This window comes from Pteropus alecto, unplaced genomic scaffold (genome assembly GCF_000325575.1).
Source record: "Pteropus alecto unplaced genomic scaffold, ASM32557v1 scaffold95, whole genome shotgun sequence".
Classification (NCBI taxonomy): domain Eukaryota; kingdom Metazoa; phylum Chordata; class Mammalia; order Chiroptera; family Pteropodidae; genus Pteropus; species Pteropus alecto.
In genome coordinates this window covers 1755590-1777138 of record NW_006441071.1, presented here as the reverse complement: position 1 = coordinate 1777138, position 21549 = coordinate 1755590, and the positions used below count along the sequence as shown (strand labels likewise).

The 21549-nt window shown below is 41.0% G+C and overlaps 1 protein-coding gene across 1 annotated transcript in view; it reads right to left on the bottom strand.

Moving 5' to 3' along the window:
* Positions 1–16053, bottom strand: part of SAXO1 (stabilizer of axonemal microtubules 1) — a 29947-nt gene extending 13894 nt beyond the window's left edge. Inside the window, exons 1-4 of the mRNA XM_006918347.2 lie at positions 15931–16053; positions 12817–12950; positions 11200–11379; positions 1390–1592 (exon numbers count right to left, since the gene is read on the bottom strand). Of these exons, the coding sequence (XP_006918409.2) occupies positions 1390–1592; positions 11200–11379; positions 12817–12950; positions 15931–16053 (640 nt within the window). The remainder of the gene's footprint in view (positions 1–1389; positions 1593–11199; positions 11380–12816; positions 12951–15930) is intronic.
* Between the last annotated feature and the right edge of the window lie 5496 nt (positions 16054–21549).

Sequence of the window (21549 nt, the reverse complement as noted above, 5' to 3'; positions counted from 1 at the left end):
AGGTTGACGCACCAGTGGACTGGAGGTCCTAACGGGGCCAAGGGTTGTCAGGGTGGGAGTAGATAAGCGAGCAAGCAGAGGACTGGATGTTGGGGTGCAAAAAGGTGGAACCATTTGGGGGTATTATAATGTCCAGAATGTGGCCTGGCAGAAGGTGGCTATGGGAGAATGAAAAAGGACAACACTAATGTTAAGGCAGAACAGAGACCAGATGGCTGAGAGGCCCACATCCGTTTGGCCCTGAGTCCCAGTTCCTAGAGGAAGCAGAGAAGCTCAGCCACTTGCAGAGTCTTCTAGAATGATAGATTTAGAGCTCCTGGAAGGGCTTCAGGAAGATTCCTACATTCCCCAAGCCTCCCCACCTTCCCTTGCCTAAGTGGCTTGACAACATAAAAACAACAATTATCACAGTCATTTAGAGATCCACAAACATGTTACATGAACAGTTCAGCATGTATTATCTGGGGAAACCGTGCGCATCATAAGCAGAAGGGTTACTGATAAACGTGCCTGCCGTTCCCGTGGTCTCAGCCTGTGGCTTGTGCTCCATAGTGTGACTGCTACATTGTTTGCACTACGCATACGACTTCGTATCCTGTCTTTCCTACTGGACTTTAAAGTCACAGCAGGTCAATAGGCTTCCTCCAGTTCCTAACACCATACCTGGGATGTAGTAGATGCTCAATAAAGAATGAATCAATCCCATTTATATAAAATTCAAAACTAATTTATGTCATTTAAAGTCAGCAAAATGGCTTTATCCTGGGTGGGGAGGGTGACTGGATAGGAGTATCAGTGTTATATTTCTTGATCCAGATGCTGTTTACATGGATGTGTTCGGTTAAAATTCATTGGTCTGTAAAATTATGATATGTAAGTTTTTGTCTGTATGTTATGTTTCCATAATTTTTTAATGGATGAACGAATCACTCAATCTAAGTGCTTCCCCAGTATAGGAGCCCAACAGCAAGCTAAGGCAGGCATTGGCAAATATTCTCTAGAGAAGGGAAGATATTAAGTGTCTTAGGCCTTTCAAGCCATACGGTCTCTGTCATAGCTACTCTGCTGCCGCAGTATGAAAGTAGCCACAGATAATGCGTAAATGAACAAGTATGGCCGTGTTCCAACAAAACATACTTATGAACACTGAATTTCGAATTTTACATAATTTTTCACATGTCCTGAAATAGTCTTTTGAATTTTTTTAATCAAAGTTTAAAAACCATTCTTAGCTCTCCAGTTGTACAATAATGGGCTGCAGGCCCGATTTGGCCCACAGGAGGTGCCTGACCCCTGCACTAAGGAGGTGTGCACATAATACACATCACCTGGCCTGCGTACTGGCTCAGTCTATCCTTCCCCTAGCCTGCCCCTCAAGCATGCTCCCACCTTTATAAGTAGGCAGACACTCTATCTTGTCATCACATGGATATTTACTGTCCCGAGGTTTGATGGGGTCCACTCGACGGACACTATAGGGATTGTAATCTTGTTTATACGTCGTGAGCAGATCCATACTCTCTTCACTTGGGATGAACTGGTCAGGCTGGTGGATCTTCACTGGTAACACTTTGTGAGGCCCAAAATCTCTCCTATAAGGAAAATAAGTACATGCCATTGGAGCCCTTGGCTCAGAATAAAGCTTATGGTTTCCAGTCAACCCAATTCTACAAATGTTTGCTAAGAAGTCATCTTCTACTCCATCCCCCTAACTGCTCTTCCTCCTCGGTTTCCTACTTTCAAAAAAGACACAACCACTTGCTTCTCACCTAAACCAGGCACCTGGATGTCATGCTGGATCCACCACTCACAGGTCCAGACAAGAGGACCCCTCCACCTCATTAGTCTGTCTTTCTCCCTTGGTTCAGATCCTGATCATTTCTCACTTAGATCGTGTGACAACTTACCACCTGTGCTTCCTGCTTCATTCCTGCCACTTCTACTTCAATCCCCAGAATAAGCCCTCTAAAATGAAAATTGTATCATTTCACTCCCCAGCTTAAAACTCTCCCAGATAAATCCCAACGTTCTAGCGTGGTTTATAAGCTTTCCTGGACCTGCCCCTGGCCTTAAAACCAAGCGCATCTCCCACCTCTCTGCTTGGCCCACATTCCACTCCAACCACACTGGACCACTGAGAAGGCTTCTATTCTGCCTTCCTTACCCAAAAGCCCTTCACCGTGGAGCTAATTCCTATTTTTAGGGTACCACCACCTCCTTTTCCATGCTCCCAATAACTTCTCCTGCTAATATTTATCTCCTTCCTCTACCTGACCTTACAGAAAGCCCAGAAAGGAAGAACAGTGCAAATGGCATCAGTGCCCCCATCATTTCAGGGAGTATGAAAACAATGGGACAGAAAAAGCATAATGGTCTTCACTAAATAGGAAGCACGCCCTCCCCAAAGCATCCCACAGTTAAAGAAAGGCCAGGAAGCTAACTGCACCACCACCAAAGAATCAGCCTGGCGACACCAGGGCTCGGCTTGGGCTTGCAGTGCCCACTGGGGCAATCTCGACTTGCCACTTTTAATGCAGACTCTCTTAAGCAAACATTTCCCCCCAAGGGCTTCTGCTTTACACAACAGCCTGTTTTATCCTGGAACCCATTTATTAAACTGGACAAGGGGAAGGTAGATTTTCCCTGATAGTGCTTGCCAAAACAGCCTCACCAAGGGAATGGGGAGGTTTCCGGACAAGGAAAACATCAGGCACAAACACCAATAAAACTTACTTCCCAGCCGAAATCTGGAGCAGCATTACTGAGCCATGCTTGACTGGCAAAGGTAACACGCTCCACTGTAACCTGTCTTGCATGAATTATACGCATGGTTGTCAATAAACCCAAACCAAGGTCTGAAATGCTTGGTAGGATGGGGGGATGGAGTTAGGAGGCAGGAGAATTAGTCTCTCTAGAGCTCTAAGAAGGAAATGGGAGATGCTACAGTTGAACTCCCAGTAACGCCCTCTGGGTAGATTTAAAAATATATCTCGGCAGCAGTTACAGGGTCTTCAGCCTGGACTGCCTTCCCAAGGGCCCCATGTTGGCAAACAGCAAGAGGCAGCTGAGTGACCCCAGGCCTCTAGAAGCCCATGGTGAATAAAATGTGGCTTATAGAAGAAGCGGGCTAAACAAGAACCCAAGGGTCACTTCCTTACTTCCACCCTAATTTGTGTACCTCACGACAGTGTCTGCTTAATAGTAAACCGACAGCAGCAGTAAATTAGGAGTGGAGGCCCTAGGCGACAAAAAAGAATGGAAATTTCCAGAAAACCCTATCTGAAACTCATTAACTACAAGGGGGCTTTTGTCAGAAAGTGTATGTTCTCAGGGGAGTCCTCCCAAGGGAAGATGAGCTCTCGTCACTGCGGAAAGGATGGAGAGGGGTTTGGAGGCAATCTGAGACCATACACCCCCACATAAACCCATGCTCATCGATGGCTATCCAAAGATTCATTCAGCTCTCTCATTTCCAAGGAGGAGGATCAGGAGACACTGTGGGCAATCCATAAGGAACAAAGTTGAATGCCCAAGCCATCTCAACCCCAAGCCCTCCCCACCCCAGAGCAGCCAGGAATGCTTTCCAGTCATGGGCCTGCCATGCTCGGGAACCCTGCACACAGGCTATAACATCTTCTTCTGCTGGGACTCCTACTGAGGGAACCAACTTCCCCTCAGAGATACCGTGAGAATCTTCCATCAAGGGCTGCCAAGTTCTCTGATCATTAACGCATGCTTAACGCCCCTATCTCCTGCTGTTTCTACAGGAAAAGAACAGATAAATGCCCACGACCAAACTCACCAGTTCATGGACTATCCTGAAGTAGGTTACTCAAAGACAAAAGTTGATGCAGCAAAATTTTTGCTCACCATGTTTACGGAAAAAAATTGTTAATCGAATCTCCCTCTCCAGTACAAAACTGAAGTTCCATTGTAAAAGTACATCCATTGTTGAATACACTAATCAGCTATAACTAAGGTAAATGATCTTGAGGAGGCGGAAATGATCTATTTCTGAAGAGAGGAAAATTTTTAATTTAAAATTTAATTCGCCTATACTCCACCCAAAAATATTTATTGTGGCTTAAGAGTGAATTTAATCAAAATTTATGTGTTTTCTCATTATTTTTTTATGTTGAGAACATTCAGAGAAACCACAATGTAACTGCATGTCCCCGATCTCATATAATCTTACGGCCTTTAAGTTCGCATAAAAGAAAAGTCTGTTTTATCCTTCCCAGAAATTGCTCAAATTTAGTAGCATTTTTTTTTTTTTAAGAACACTCCCCTCTCTTCCTGTGTTATATTTCCTAGTCCCTGTGCCCATTGTGACTATGAACCAAGGAAAAAATTGGTCAAAGATGTTAAGTTTCTTTTAGGTGCATAGCCGTAAAAGTTATATAGTAAGGAAGGCCAAGAGTTAAACTCCAAGTTAAGTAAAGGTTAAAGTGGCCCTGCTGGGCAAGTCATAACAACTTGACTTCCAATCATTAGGCAAAGCTAAAGAAAGGTGTTTGACAAGAATCTGACAAAAGAACAACAACATAATGGCCAACTAACTCTGGGAGCCTAGACGTAGGAAATAAAGATTTCACAGTGATAAAGGGGCCATGTGATACTTTTTTAAAAAACCTATTGTTAATGTTTATCTATAAAAACTTCAAAATTTGTTAGTGTGCCCAATTAATCAATCATACTAAATGGAATTCATTTTAAGAAGAGTTCTTCGTCTTGTCCAAAACCAGTCTCTTCACCCATACTCTAAATCCCTTCTTTCTCAGGAACCTCATCTATGGACCATCTCCTAGTCTGTGGTTTAACCTTCTCCTCCTGCTGGCTCCTTTCTGTACATATTTAAACTTGCTCCAGTCTTTCCCAATTTTAAAGGAAAAAAATATATATGATACAACCTTTACTGGAGTCCACTCCCCACCAGTTCTCTCTCCTCCCTTTCTCTCTTCTAGAAAGTGTTATCTACAGATACAGACTTGCCTTCCTCCCCTCCCACTTATGCTCCACTCATCAAATCTGACTCTACTCCTTCCTTGCTCTATCCAAGGCCTGCAAAGTACCACCTTGTATCCAAACCCAGTCAGGTCCTCTGGTACCATCTTAATAGTATCCATCTTCTCACTCGTTTTGAAAATACTCTCTCCCTCCCTTGACTTCTGAGATACTCCTTAGATTGGTCCTCTCTCTCTCAATCTCTTCGATGGGGTTTGGCTCTTTGTCTGTCATGTATATTTGATTTCATTATTTCCACACATAATCCTACAATTTCCCAGAGTTAAAAGGCATCCTCTAAGGAAACCACTATGTCATCACAGGCAGACTGGAGAGCCCAACCCAGCACATTGAGAAAGATCCCTAGGCTGATTCAAAGGGCTTGATTCATGTACCCAGTCTTGATAAGGACAGACTGAGCCCTCCTCATCTTCACTGTGATAGACAGGATTCCAAGTACCTGCCTCCAGGATTCAGGTTACATAGTACTTGTCTCCTGATCTAGAATCTTATCTCCTCAACCCCCACTATAGCTGAGGCTAACATCTGTCACTGCTTCATATAAACTCTGGACAAAATATAAAAACAGCTACCTGTGAGCACTAAAGATAGGAACCAAGATAGGCAGGTTCTGGAGCAGAGCCAACAGGTGGAAGAAGGGAATGGCACTGGGTGAGTCTCTGTGTAAGTTTCCATTTTGTTTCAAAGCTTCCAGTCTGAAGGCAGGTTCCAGACAGTGCTAGGTGAGCCAGCTAAAATGCAAATAGAACACCTTCCATCTTTCTTGACTGAAGAACCAGAGGACCAAGTTTTGAGGCAACCACAGGTGCCGGAAAGTGAAGGAGGAATCCTGGAAAGGAGAGAACCAGAGACAAGAAGCCTCAAATACTGTATAGCAACTGGCCCCAAATCTCTGGCCGATCTCATATGCATAAGATAGACTTCAAGCAACCATGCTAAAAATAAAGAGCTGAACTGAGATTTGAGCTGCCACCCAAGACACAGAGTTGGCGTTTTCAGTCCAAACAAGTTACCTTCCATTTGCTTTAAAAAAGAAAAAAGAATCCTTAGAGGAATGTAGAAAAGCCCAGTCTCCACAACACAACGTTAACAATGTACAGGGTCAGTCCAAAATTACTTGGCCTACATACACGTGTCCCTCTCTCAAGAAAAAAAAAAAAAATCAGGAAGACCAACCCCAAGAAGACCCAGATATAAGAATTAAAGCAGCTATTTTTAACTATGCTCAATTACAAAAGCAAAATAGGGTCATAATGAATTAAAAGGAAACCACAGAAGAGAAACAGAAACATGATAAAAAGAACCAAATTTAAGTTCTAAGGCTGAAAAACACAATATCTGAAATAAAACGTTCATGGGATGGGCTTAATACAAGAATGGAGATGGGAGAAAGACTCAGTAAACTTTAAGATAGATGAATAGAAACTATTCAATCTAAAGAAAAGAGAAATAAAAGATTGGGGAAAAGAAATGACAGAGACAGAAAAAATAAATACTTGAAAAAATAATGGCCAAACTGTCCCCAAATTTAATCAAAGACATACAACATCAAAGGCTCTGAAATTGCTAAGACCTATTTCTGCATACCTTCTTTAATTCTCAGGCCTAGTATACATAAGGGAGTAAGTATATTCTCTGGGATATAGCTCTGATTAAAGAAGCCAGGTACATACTTTAACAGAAAATGTGTAAAATTCAAGCCCACTACCAACTTTCTGGCTTCTTTCCTGTCTTTCGGAGAGGATACCCAATGCCCTCTCTTTTAGTTCTTCCCTCCCTCAATCTCCTCAGTTTACCCATAAGTCTTGTCAATAAATGAAGCAATCTGTGCTGCCAACTCTGCCGTTGGCCTTTCAGCTAAACTCATCCAGACAGAACCTGATTCCATCTTCCCCACACATGCCATCTCCAGTGCCCCCTGCCCATGGTCCCACTCCATTTAGAATAAAGGTCTAACACCATCTTGAGGACTCCTCTCTCTCCTCTGAGGCTATCCACTTTGCCCATCTTAAGGCATCTGGTTTTGCAAACAGAAATAATGTCACAAAATGGGGCCCAAGTGTTTTACAGAGTGACATGCCTAAGGGGAAATGAGGCTTGAAGTACAAACCTCTTACTCATAAAGTGATCTCAGGTCTATCTGAACTAAAGGCAGATCCTACATGAAAGATTTACCAAGGGCTGCAAGAAACGGTTTCATACTAAAAAGGGCTGAAAATCACAAGCATTCCCCCTCATGGCACCCGCTGTAAATCCGCAAGATTTACAGTCAGTAAGAGTTGTGTGCAGCTCTAATCGTGCCTCATGCTGGGATGATAACCTTTCCAGAAACCAGGTGTTTTTTGTGTCTGGCCTTAATCACCAAACTTAGCCAAGCCCTGGGCCACATGACTATCATGCAGCAGGTGGCAGTCCCACGTCCAACCTCAGAAACCAAGCCAGGTCAGCCTTCAGACAGGAAAGTGGGTAGGACATTCTGGTAATAAGGGTTCTAAGGGCAGAGGAGTGACAATCCATGCATATACCAGGGTGTGCATACACAGGGCTGACCCATCCCTTCCCTCAAAAGCCTCTGATGGGGAACCCAGATGACAGCTTCTCTACATTTCCTGATAGGGAATAGTTTTGTACATATACATAGATCAGAATCTCTGCTGCATTTATAAGGTACAGAAAAGATGGTTGGTAAAACCTTGATTTCTGTTAATTTATCTCAATAAAAGCTCATTGAAATGTCAAAAAAAAATTCATCCTAGAAAACAAAATCTTTACATGTGCTGCCTACAAGAGACTCACTTCAAATCGAAAGGCAAACACAGACTGAAAGTAAAGGGATGGAAAAAGATATTTCATGAAAATGGAAATGACGGCAACAAAAAACTGGGATAGCAATATTAAACCAGACAAAGTAGACTTTAAAACAAAGGCTATAACAAGAAACAAAGAAGGACCCAGTAATCCCACTTCTGGGTAGTTATTCAAACAAACCCAAAACACTACTTCAAAGGGAAATGTGAATCCATATGTTCATTTCAGCACTATTTACAATAGCCAAGATATGGAGGCAATCTGAATGTCCATCAGTGGATGAATGGATAAAGAAAAGATGGTACATATATACAATGGAATATTATTCTGCCATAAAACGAATGAAATCTTGACATCTGCAACAACATGGATAGACCTAGAGGGTATTGTGCTAAGTGGAATAAGTCAGAAAGAGAAAAACAAATGCCCTGTGATTTCACTTATATGTGGAATCTACAGAACGGGATAAACAAACAAAACAGAAACGAGCTCATAGATACAGAAAGCATTTTGATGGTTGCCAGATTGGGGGCAGGGAGATGTATGAAGAGGGGAGGGGATTAAAAAGTACAAATTGATAGTTAACAAAATAGTCATGGAGATGCAGAGTATAGCATAGGGAATATAGTCAGTAGTATTGGAATAACTATGTATGGTGTCAGATGGCTATTGGATTTATAAGGATGATCACTTCGTAAGTTATATAAATGTCTAATCACTGTGTTGTACATCTGAAACTAATATATTGTATGTCAACTATAACTGAAAAAGAAATAAAAATATGAAACTTTTAAAAAGTTTATAATTAACCTTTTGATAGCGAAAAAAAAAATTCATCCTGATAAGGACATAGTTCTTTTCTCAGTCCATGAACACTAGTGTCCAGCCTGGCAGGCACAGGCTTGAGAAATGATGAAACTGAGGTACAGAGGAGAGAAGGTACCCTCTACTCATTTTCTCCTTAGTTCTCTTTCTGAGGAAGGAAAGAAAAATGAAGAGAGAAGTATTTGTGCTCTTTATCCTTCTCATGGGTAACCTCGATCCCACTACTTTTTCTTTTTAAAGCTCCTATGATCATTAACAACTTGTTTTGGAAATTCTTTCAGTTTCTGCATTCCTACACTTTGGCCACATCTTGACATGAATGATATTGTTAGTCTGGCTCTGGCAGGGACAGAGAGACCTTCTGGGTGACATGTTTATTGTTGTAAGTGACAAGAGGCAAGAATAATTTAGGACAGGTCAGAGGGGAAGTTTTTGTTTTGCAAAGCACCATCAGCGGGGCAGAAGGGCATGTGGGGCTGCATCTGGTCAGGGTGGTGCTCAGAGCCAGGTGACAAAGCAGGGCTGGTGCCCCAGAGGGTGGGTTTCTTCTCATTCTCCTAAGCTTGTGGGCAACAAACAAAAAGCATTCCTCAACGTCCAACCCTCAAAAACCCTCTTCTGTATTTCCAGACAGGAAACAGATCCCTAATATAACAACAATATCTGAAGCTGTGCTGTACTTTACATTCACAAGGCATCCTTGATTTCCTGCAAACTGGGTATAATGAGATGAGAAGACCAGCATCTAGAAGCTACACATGATATTTGGAAGCCATTCCTCAACACGGCTCTTATCCTTTTCTACCAACGGCATGTCTCTTATGCATATGCCAAGGATTCTTCATTAGTGTTGACCATGGTTTCTTAAAAGAAAAAGCAATGCTCTTAAAAGGTCCACATCCTTGTTGTGGTTTTAAGGCTCTTAGAAACTAAGAATGCTTTTCTTGGTAAAATGAAGCCCAAACTTTAAGGTTCATATTGTTTAATAATAGGTTGAAAAACAGGTTGCATAAATGACAATTTTTTCATGAACCAAGACCCAGAAACCTTGTGTTAAACCAAATCCTTTAAGAAAACTGCTTAGCATAAAAGTGACCTGATTTAAAGAAAGCGTCAGAAAGGCCCTCTCATTGTCAAGCTGCCCCACTCAAAGGTTCCCCCCTTGATTTCATTTCTCCCTCATAACTCAGACATGAACTTCTTCCTTTGGATCTAGAAAACAGCAGCTTTTAGTAGGAACACTTCACGCCTCCAGCCCACAATCTCAACAGAGGATGTTTCCAGGCATTTCCTAGGAGTAACCTGGGGGCGGAATGAATTGGAGATGTTCTGCTTAGCCTGGGTCATCTGGGACCTTTACTAGAAAAGCACAGAATTATGAGGCACAGGAGAAGCAATAGGAAGAAAATTTACCAGATCTTGCGTACCTATAATGTGCAGGCACTGAGCTGGAACAATTTCATCTCCACTTCACAGGAATCCTGCCTTGTAGGGATGAGGAACATTGCAAGCAAAGAACGTGTCCATCTTTCTGGTCTCATCTGGAGATTAAGGTATACTATCTGACACACTGCCCAACTGCGCTCAAAGATGTTTCTACTCCACTGGGTCACCAGTCACGGGTCACCAGTCACAGTTTACCACCTGGTAGTCACTGAGCTGTCAGTGGCTGATTCTATTAGAGTCTTGCAACATATAGAACAATCCTGAGCTTGATCATTTTCCCCCAGCCCCTCAATACAGGTACCTCTGCCACCCAAATGCACTAAGCCAGGTGGTTCAGTCTCTGCACAGAACTGGATCTAAAGAATCAGAGTTTATAAAGCAAGAGTAATTTAAAAGGAAATATTCTTACAAGAGAGGAGGGAGTAGGGGGGAGGGGAAAAATAAATAAATAAAATGTGAAAGAAGAAAGAAAAGAAAAGACAGACAGACAGAAAGACAGACAGACAGACAGACAGAAAGAAAGAAAGAAAAAGAAAGAGAAAAGAAAAGAGAAAAGAAAAGAGAAAAGAAAAGAAAAAAGAAAAGAAAAATATTCTTTGTTCATACTCTTGAACATTCAAGGAGATCACAAGTCAAAATCTATAGCATAATTTCAAAAAAGCTCACTCTTTCTCTATTATCAAGTTCTTATTCATCACTACCAACATCGCTACCACCACCCAAGCTAACCTGGAGCTTAGGTGCCAAAGCCCAAAACTCCCTTTTCAGCAGCATCCCCCTCTTTCCATCCCTCTATTACTTTACCTAAGAGCCAGCCCCTTTTGATGTAGAATCAATTTAGACTTTCCCCTCCCCCTATTCTCCATCCCCAAACAAGAATCCTTTCTTTTTAAGAGGAAACTAGGAAAAACCAAACAGGCTAATAATTGCAGGATTTCCTTTCAGAGATATAGCAGATTAGCATTAAGGCATTAATAGCATACGTCGATAGTGCACATTAATGCAATGTTGCACATTATTACATTAATGTTATACATTAGTACCGTACATCACTCCAATAATGTAATATTCATATATTCACAATATTGCCCTCACCTCGATGTGGTCAGGCCTTCCATTGGGATGGACCCTTTCTGGTACTCCAGCTTGGGCTTGAAGGAATCTCTGGGCAGGTAAGAGTGATAGAGAGGGTAGTTCTCGGTATATTCGGAGAGAAGACATGGTTTCTCTGTTGTATCGTAGATCTTCGTAGGGAGATGTGGACAGTGATGCCGCCTATAAAAACATATGAAGTTGGGTTTATTAACTTCTTGGGAAGAATATATCCATTTTGATAACGCTACCTCCTCAAAATGTGACCCAGACTACAAAATCATGACTGTGAGCACTGAAAACAGGAATTTAATCCTTCCTTTTCTCTACTGAACTAGGTAAAGTAGCCAGAATTGTTTAAATGATCTGCAACTGCAATCGGTTAATTGTTAAAATTCTTCAGACTGCAAAATTACACACAAGCATGGCTGATGTTTAGCTACCGCACATTGTCATACTGCTTCTTAAATACTTCCCTACCATAATAGGAAAATGGTTGTGGCCCCCAAGCTCTCTGAGTACCAATTCAGCTGCTCCAGATCCTCCCCTGAGACCTCCCAATCACCAAAAAATTAAGAGCTGAATACCTGACAGGGTGCTCCAAGGCTGTGCTCTAGGACCAGACTACTGTTTTTCCTCATTGGTTCCTAGGTCAATTCAGAATATCGTCCTTGCACATGAGTGGCATCACATAGCAGAACAAATTCGATTCTCAGTATACTAAATGCCACTGACTATGTGAAACCATTTTCACTTTGGAAGTCTGGCGCCTTTATTTTTTCAGAGCTCACTGCAATTGTTGCCTCCTTGAAAAGACTTCCACTAATCATCTCATACCTAAAGTACACTCCACACCATCTCCTCTCTCTCAGTTTCTCTCATCATTGTGTATGCCTTTCTCATCACTTATTGTTATCTGTAATTGGCATGTTTATTGTCTGTCTCATCTATCAAGCTCAGGACCTTCTCTATCTTATTTACTGCTATATCCCTAGAACTTTATATCCTGACTGGCACACGGGAGGCATTCAGTAAACATCTATTGAACAAAAATGACTGAGTATATAAATGAATGATTAAACAAACTCTATGATTCATTATACAGTAGGTGATTAGTAATCATTTGCAGTTATACTTTATAGTGAGTTTTTCCATTTTACATGCACAGTAATAAGTGAACCTTATTATTTCACTTACTGCTGAACAAAGGGCAGCTATTTGAGCTCTTGAAAACTAAGGAGTGTACCAATTATGTCTGCACCCACATACAATCCTTACAAACAAGTCGGGGCGACTCTAGTTATCAGACACCAGCACATTGACAAAACTTCATTAGCGACTCCCAATGTAGTTATATCAATCAATGGCATAAAATTATTGTAAAATTTTTCACACTGAACTGATTTTAATTATGGAAACTAAAATACATAGCACTGCAGGGCAGCGCATAGGGGAGGAGGGAGAGAGAGAGAAAGAAAGCGGAAGAGAAACAGACATACAGAGAACTCATCACTCTTCTAATCTAAAGCTATTTTCCAGGCAGCAATTGGGATGCTGCTCCTGTTAATAAGTTCAGCTCTCTATGTAAACATTGCTGCCACCACTGTTATTAGTGCATACCTCTTCGACTCTCCAACCCCCAGAGAAAATGACCAACTCCTGTACTGTTCATCTGAATAGAACTGCGTATGAACAGGTACCTTTACAGATATCTCTAGTTTCTTCTCATTTGTAGATTTGTGTCTTGGAAAAGTCTTAAGATGATATAAACTTGTCACATTTACTTTTTCTTTTTGTTATAAAAGTGCTATTGATTCATGGTGAATGTTTTAGATTTCCCTAATTACTTTCAAGGAAATCTTCTACAAATATTTGGTCCTTATACTATGAATATCTGAATTTCACAGTATTAAATACACTCGATAAAAGTTTAGCTTTCCTTTTTCAAAATGCACATTGCTGATGTTTTATAGAAAGATGAGTATGTATTTACATTTAATATATATATATAATAAAGTATCTCCTAATCATAGGTACATAAGTTGATTGCTTTAATCTTCTGTCCACTCAAGATAAATTGTTGTGTTTCATAGTAAACAAAATAACCATCTCCTACAGTATAAAAACATTAGCTTTTATTACCATTTCTGTGCTCACGATAAGTCCAATTATCTGAGATTTAATCTGAGCCAATTAGTGGCCTATTACTTTAGTATTCCCACAAACCTCAAATCAAAAGCCAAGAAGAGTTGGCTACCAAAAATACCTCTGCAGATATATTTTATTCACTCACACTCTGAGAGAAAATTCAAGATTTTATTAACGATAACTTAGATTCAGGCACTCGCAGTAAAATGAATGCCACAGACATAGCAATATTTTCCCTTTCCAGTGCCCTTGTTTTTTAAACCAGTAAAATTTGTTTTTTATATAAACCCCTTTCCATATTGTTACTTTTAAAAACTATAACATACTATAAAGTCTCATTCCAAAAGAAAAATAAATTTAATGGCAAAATACTATGGTGTGATTTGTATTATGAGGGTAGATTTTAGTATAGAACATACTTGCATCCAGACACTTATGTTCCATTAAACGGAATTATATCTAATATATATAGGGCAAACTTTATTTGACTTGTTGCTAATTAACCAAAACCTTGTCTCACTTTAGAATATCAAAACCTTATTTGAAAGTAAATGTTTCATTGCCCGAGTTTGCTCATGGGGTCACCTCCTTTCCTTACCTACACCCAAACACGCTGAATATCTCTCTCAAGTTACCAAGCACCATGGATTCTCCTTGTTGGTTTTTATCCAGGAGTTCCTCAAGGATAAAGACCAAGTCTGACATCTCTGTGTCAGCCCAATGCCTGGTATATTAATGTAAGGTGGATGGACAGTTGGATATTATATATGAAGATGAACTACTGAAAGAAAGATATTTACAAAGAAAATTAATTATTCTAACATTAGGAGAGCAAAAAAGGAAAAGACAGATTCTTGGTTCTTATGGATCTAAATAATGCCAAAAGAAAGTTTATGGAATAACCATGCTTTGAGTATTTAATAGTCTTGACAGTCAGGAACCAAAGAAATGAGACCTCTTCAAGCCCTCTGATACTTGTATCATTTTAAGAGCTGCCTTGGCCACCTTGCTGAGGAGTACACTCAGACAATCCTAGCTGGGGCCAACGGGCAGCAAAAGGAAAAGGGAGGGAAAGGTACTTAAATCTATCAGAATTCTCTATAAAATCTTTCCACTTCAGGATTTATTAAAGCGCCAGATGCAAAGGGAAATACTCCTGACTATTTCTGATATAGGGTAAAGGGAGTAGTAAAGACCTTTCAACGGAACCCAGAAAAAGTAAAACAGTTGAATCCAAGCTCGATTCATGGATTTTGAAAATTAAGGGACCATGAAGAATATCTGATCCAATGTCCCCACTATGCAGATGAAATATCTGAAGCTCAAAGAACAATGTACATGACCTGGCTATAGTCAGAACCTAGGTCTCTAACACATCTGAATGATCAGGTACATTTCCTGACATGAACCTAGCTCAAACCATCTGTGACTCAGTTAACCCTAGAATGGATGACAGAACTTCAAGGATATAATAAGTACCTCTAGGCTGGCAGAATCCAATAGAAATAGAATGCATGCCATGAATGAGAGCTACATATGTCATTTTAAAGTTTCTAGTAGCCACATTGAAAAAGTACAAAGCAGCAGGTAAAATTAATTTTAATATTTTCATTTTAACCCAATATATTCAAAGTATTATCATTTTGACATGTTATCAATATAAAATATTGTCAGATATTTTACTTTCTTACTACATCTTCAAATTTCAATATATGTTTTACATTGACAGGACATCTCAACTAGGACTACCACATTTCAAGTGCTCAATAGCCACATGTGGTGGTGGCTTTCCTATTGGAAAGTGCAGGTCTAGAATTTGAAGATAGGATTTTAAGCATTTGGGTGCTGGAAGTTTTCCCTGCAATTGAAGGAAAGACAAAGATGCCTAGAAATATTTTTATTGGCTGATATGGTATTTGACTCTTTCTTAGACTCCATGGCCTGCATTCCTGTGACATAATCAGAAGCATTAAAAGTCATGAAAAATTAGTTGAAGAAATTTTCCATAATCTCCTCATTCCTCAGAGCTGAGCTTCAGTTTTATGTACCTGTAATGTATCTGTAATGCTTCCTGGAACTGCTCTCCCTCCTGCCACTTCCACTTTTCCAAAACGCTTTCCTTTCTTCAAGGCCCATCTTGAATGTCATCACCACCATCAGCACCCTAGGAAGCTAACTGATGATCCCATTGCACGCTGTTACTGGCTGTGACTCTTTCTTCTCCGAGTATACATGGCGTTATGTCACTATTTCTTTTAGGACACTTTTTCTCTGTACTGCCTTGCACAGTCCTCTTACAAACTTGCAAGTTAAGAATTTTCATGGTCAAAAACAAAGCTGATTATCATAACAAAAGCATGGCAACTCTTCCTGCCACCAACAGGCATCATGAATAGCAGAAGCTAGCATAAAATAACTTCGGACTTTTCAAACAAATGAACTTCCAATAGTAGTTTGGAACTTAATCTGAACAGCACCTGTGGAAACCCATAACTTGTTTTTACCACGGTCATTGGAATCCCCTCCTGAGCCTAGCCCGGTGGGGAAAATAAAGCCAGCTCTCCTCCACTCCAGGAGGCAGAATACCTGGTGTAGAGAAACTCTGGAGGCAGGAAGATCAAGTTCCAATCCCAGTTCTGCCACTGACTGCTTGTGTAATGTTGAAAAATATGACTTGGTTAACTTCTGAACTTCAATTTCCTCCTCCATAATATGTGGATAATAACTTCTACTGCTTTAGTATGCTTATGTGGATTAAATTAGACACTGGAGATAAAATGCCTAGCTCAGTCCAAAGCAAGCACTCTAATAGGCTGTATTTATTGAGAAATTACTACACACCGCATGGACTGAGTTTTATGTATTATCCAAACTAATTCTCACAGCAATGCTATGAAGGAAGCACTATTATTATTCCATTTACAAACATGAAAACTAGATTTAGGAGAGGTTATCTTGCTCAAGGGTCATCTCCCTCAAGCCAGAGGGTGATGAAATCAGGACTAGAACCCCAAGCCTTCTTCCCAATTCCAAAGCCCATGCTCTTAATCACAGCCATATACTGTATGGCTTGATGGGGTACCAGGCTTGAGGGGATTCCTCTATTTTCTGGCTGCTCTGGTAAACCTAAGGGCACCCAATTCATTGGCAGTTCTTAGACCTGCCCCTTCCCCATCCCCGTAGCTACACTCAGAATCTTCCAAGGCGGGCCATTCCTTCCTTTCCTGTAGACCCTGAAATTATTCTAATACAGACCAACAGATATATATATGTGTGTGTGTGTGTGTGTGTGTACACACACACACACACAATTACAAATACTTTTTAAAAACTCCAATCTTGCCATAGAACTTTGATTACTGTCTAAACAAGAGAATATCATTAGATAAAGCAATCACAGCAACAACCAGGAAAACAACGGATGTGGAACACTGGATCTGGAAGGACTGTATCGACCAGCCAGCCTAATGGCTTTGGCATACATACATGGACACAGAGACCCAGAGACACAAGTCACTGCCCAAAGTCACACAGCTGGCGGCAGCAGCTTTCACCCCAGGGCCTGTGCCACCTACCACATAACTGACTACCATTTACAATCCGATTTAAAACTTAAAGTTCAGACTCAAAGGATTTGCAGTCCATCTTTCCTTTTTCCCAGGAGTTGGGAGCCCGTGACCTGTCGCAGCTGCTGTGCGAGGGAGGAAAACATTTAGAGCAGAAAATGCATTCTTGTACTAGAAGAGGGGAGGGTGCCTAGGATCACCAAACCTCAAGTCATAAAGATCATCATTCCATGCCAAAGTTTAGAAAGCTCCCAGAGTGTTTGGAGTAAGAAAAACTCCAAGATCCTACAGGCAGGATCTACTCAGTAGAGGATCCATGTCTCTGGAATGGCCTTCTCCCTGAACAGCTCAATCCAATTAGCCTAGGGGTAGGTAAAGCCAGTGCTTTTTCCTGAAGTGCATATGTATCTACCTGCCATGGCTTATAAATTTTTTAAATATTTACTAAAATTTGTTCTTGCATATTTATAGTATACCCAGAGATAAAAGGACAAGTGAAAATGTTTTCATGAACTTCAAATATACATCGATATATTTCATGCCAATCTTGAGATGACTCTCACTTCCTACCTCATATATATATATATATATCTTTAAAAAATCAGAACAATGTGAGAAATCCATATAACTCCAGCTTATATTCTGCCCGTGGTATTAGAATCCCTGCTCAGTTCCCTAATATCATGCGCAGAACATAAGCTGGAGTTATATGGATTTCTCACATTGTTCAATATGTGAGGAGAACAATCAACCTTAAAGACCATCTGGTACAAATATGACAAACAGATGCAGCTGATGCACCAACTAGCACCACTGCATATTAATTAGCACATTCATAGGTCAAAACCAAGTTTAGTGAGACAGACTATCTTGATTGCTTAGCCATGTCTATCAAGGGTGCTGGGTTAGAGGAGTGGGGATGCGTGATAAATATATGAATGAGTTAGTCAACAAAAGGGGAGCGAAGGGAAAGAAAGGGAGGAGGGAATTCTTGTAGAAATGTCCACAGACTGTTGAAAATGGTGATGTGTAGGAATCACGCATTTGGAAAATACCTAGAATAACACAAAGCCATAAAAATATGAATGAAGTTGCTGAGCAGAAAAAGGAATGAAAACAAGGCCAAACCTTCAAGAATATCATATTTAGGAAGAAAAACAAAGAAGTTCCAGTGGGAAAAAAACAAAACTGACAAAAAGAAGAATATTCAGTGACAGGTCAAATAAAGAAACAATGTTAACTATTCAATAGTTAAATGCCACAGAAAAATCAAAAGGCATGAGGGCTGAGAAAAAGATGTGTCTCATTTGGTAACTAGAAAGCAACTTTAGTAGTGGTTGGGTTGGAACCACGGAATGGATGCTGCTGAAGAAGTGGAGGAAGAGAGTGAGACCACCATGCTGTAAACTCTGGTTGCAAAAGCAACAAGAAAAGACAAACAGGAACTCAAGAAATTACCTAGGAAATAAGTACAAGAGTTGTTAACTATGTATTATCATCATGGGGTAGTGGTTAAAAGAAATGAGATCAGATATGTGTCAGTAGAAGAGCAGATTAGCAGATAGGGATGCTTTGATGAGCAAAAATAGATGATGGAGCCAAAGCCTGAACTACAAAAGAGATACGATTGTGGAGGAAAAGTGGATGGGGGTATAGAGACAATTTGAAAGGGGAGATGAGAGTCTGAGCAACACCAGTTTGATGGCCTCAACCCAGAGCATAAAGGCCTCTAGAGAGAGAAAGTAGAGATGCGGGAAAATGCTGGAAGCAAGGTTCAAAGTACGTACAGAGCACTCTAGCAAGTGTGCTAAAGGGGCAATACGAAAAGACTATAGGCTTTGTTCCAGTAGTAGTGATGCTGAGGAGAGAGGCCCAAATAGGCCCAGCTAGCTCAATGTCAGGACTTTCCAGCAATGCTCAGAAGCTCTGAGGAAAGAGACCCTAGTTCCATAGAATGAGACTGAGAGACTTGCAGGATGGCAGTCACTAAAGAGAGGAACTCTGTTGGAACATGCAGCTATCAGGCTGAGGGTCCAGGAGAGAAGTCAGCAAAAGCCAACAGCACTTAGGGAAACTGAGAGCCTGAAGAGAACAGCAAGGAATATATTCAGGGCTTTCAAAAAGCACCTCATGGGCTCTCCTAGGTTCTTTCTCCTTGGCAGTCGAAAGAAATAAGTTTCTTCTGTGAAATAAAATATTTAGATTAATTGTAGAAACCTATTCAAGAAGTTGCAACTGGTCAAGCAGATATAACACAGGCATTTTGGCAATGGCCCCACTGAGTCTTGAAAAGAAACCCAGAAAGGAACATGCCAGTCACCAAGGCACCTTCTCTTTCCAACATTTACAGTATCAATCCTGTAGGAGAAGGCAGGTACCACTCAGGGCTGTTCTAAGTTTTCATGTCTCCTCCCCGACCTCCAGGCCCTGGCAGCAATCTGCCCAGAACCCTATTCTTACCCCATCTTCCATCAATTCCTTCCAGTTTCAGCTCAAAAATCCCTCCCCCTGGGAGGACTACCAGCAGGTCGTGTTCACTCTGCTCTTTCCACATTCATGCACCACATGCTTGTAGCCCCCTTCACAGTTTGACTTTCTGGCAAGCGGGTCTTGGCTACCTCATGTGCCATGCATGTGCCTGAGGAATGGCACATGGTGGGTATTTGATACATGATCTCTGACAGCAGGCAAGAACAGAGGCAAGAATCATACATGGTTAAGTTCTGTCCATTGTGGCCTGACCCAGCAGCACACTTACAAGCTGTTTAAAAAGAAAACCCAGCAGCTACACTCGTATTTGTTTACCCTTGCTACGTGGTACTTCCTGTGTAAATAACGCCTAAGAATTGGTTTTAAAAAACAAATCCTTGAACCCAATCTCAAATCACATAGGAACATAATTTGAGCTAAATCACAAACCTAAACGTGAAAGCTAGAATTATAAAGCTTTTAGAGGAAAACACAGAAGAATATTTTTATAACTCAAGGGAACGCGAAGATTTCTCAGGCCACGGAAATAATCCTAAAAGAAAAAAATCGTAAATTAAACATCAAAGCCAAAAGTTTCTGTTCAAAGATACCATTAATATATAGAAAAAAGTGAAAAACAATGCCATAAATGATAGAGGCTCTTTTCATCCTTCTTATAACCAAACTGAAGTTGTGACAGAAACACGGAGCAAACAGCAAGCAAAGTCACCAAGGACCTAGACAAACAGAAGTACTACAACTAGGAAGAGAAATAATTAATCAACCTGCAATGGTAAACAGTAGGAGGAGGCAAAGACACAATGCTGCCCAGTCCAGAGCAGCTAAGTGGGATCAAGGCTACGGCAGCAGCAGCTGGCAGCTGCAGACGCCTCTTAAAGAGGCCGTGTCTGCGAGCGGACTTTTGTGGTGATGGACCTGCTTGCTGTGAGCACCAGCACTGGGTCGGCTGCTTGGGGAGAGGGTGGGGGGACCAGGGACTTTCAGGGGGACACTGAGTTGTCTGAGCAAGGGCCAGAGGTGAGGCTTTCTCCCTGGCAGCAGTGCTGGCAGTATCCATTGTTCCTCTGTTGAGCCCTCCCCACTCCCTGTGTGCAGACGCATGCCACCATAGCTGAGACATCATCAAATTGGAAAACAGAGGTCACTCTTCCCAGAGGATTCCCTGAAACTCCACCTCCCCCAACTCATGACCCACATCCAGTTGTGTCTTCAGCAAATCTGGTGCACCTTGCTTAGCAGAGCCAAGATGCACACTGGTGGCAGCTGGCCTCGGCTTCCGGCATGGCCTCTTGAGGCAACTATAAGCATAGCATCTTTTGATTGCTTGCTGAATCTTAACAGGTGGCCCCAGAGGGTCACAGGTTGGAGCTAAACTTGGCCAGCAGCTGAACCCCTCAGGACTGTGCCACTGGACACCTACTACACAAAGCCATGCTGATAAGACTGGGAGACTTAGGAGCTTTGATTAGTACATAGAAACAGACACAAAAAGGCAGCCAAAATGGGAAAACAAAGAAGCAGAAACCAGATGAAAGAACAGAACAGAGATCAAGGAAAAATGGAGCCAAGTGATCTCACAGATGCAGAGTTCAAAACACTGAACTTAGGGGAAGTATAGATAAATTCAATGACAACTTTAACAAAGATAAAAAACACAAAAATGGAAATAGGAATTATAAAAAGGAACCAGTCAGAAATGAAAAATACATTATCTGAGATGAAGAGTATATTAGAGGGAATCAACAGATAGGATAAAAAAGAAAATCGAACCAGATATAGAAGATGGGGAAGCCTAGACACTCAGGTAAAAATATTCGTGACATAGGGGTACCAGAAGGAAAATAAAACATTGAAGAGCTATTTGAAGAAATAATGATGGAAAACTTCCCTCACCTGGTGAAGGTAATAGACATACAACCCCAGGAAGCTCAAAGAGTCTCAAAAAAGATGAACCCAACGAGGCCCACACCAAGACATATCATAATTAAAATACCAAAAATTAAATACAAAGAGAAAATCTTAAAAGCAACAAGAGAAAGGCAACTAGTTAGTTACAAGGGAGCTCCCATAAGAATATAAGCTGATTTCTAACAAGAAACATTGCAGGCCAGAAGGGAGTGGCACAACATATTCAAAATAATGAAAAGTA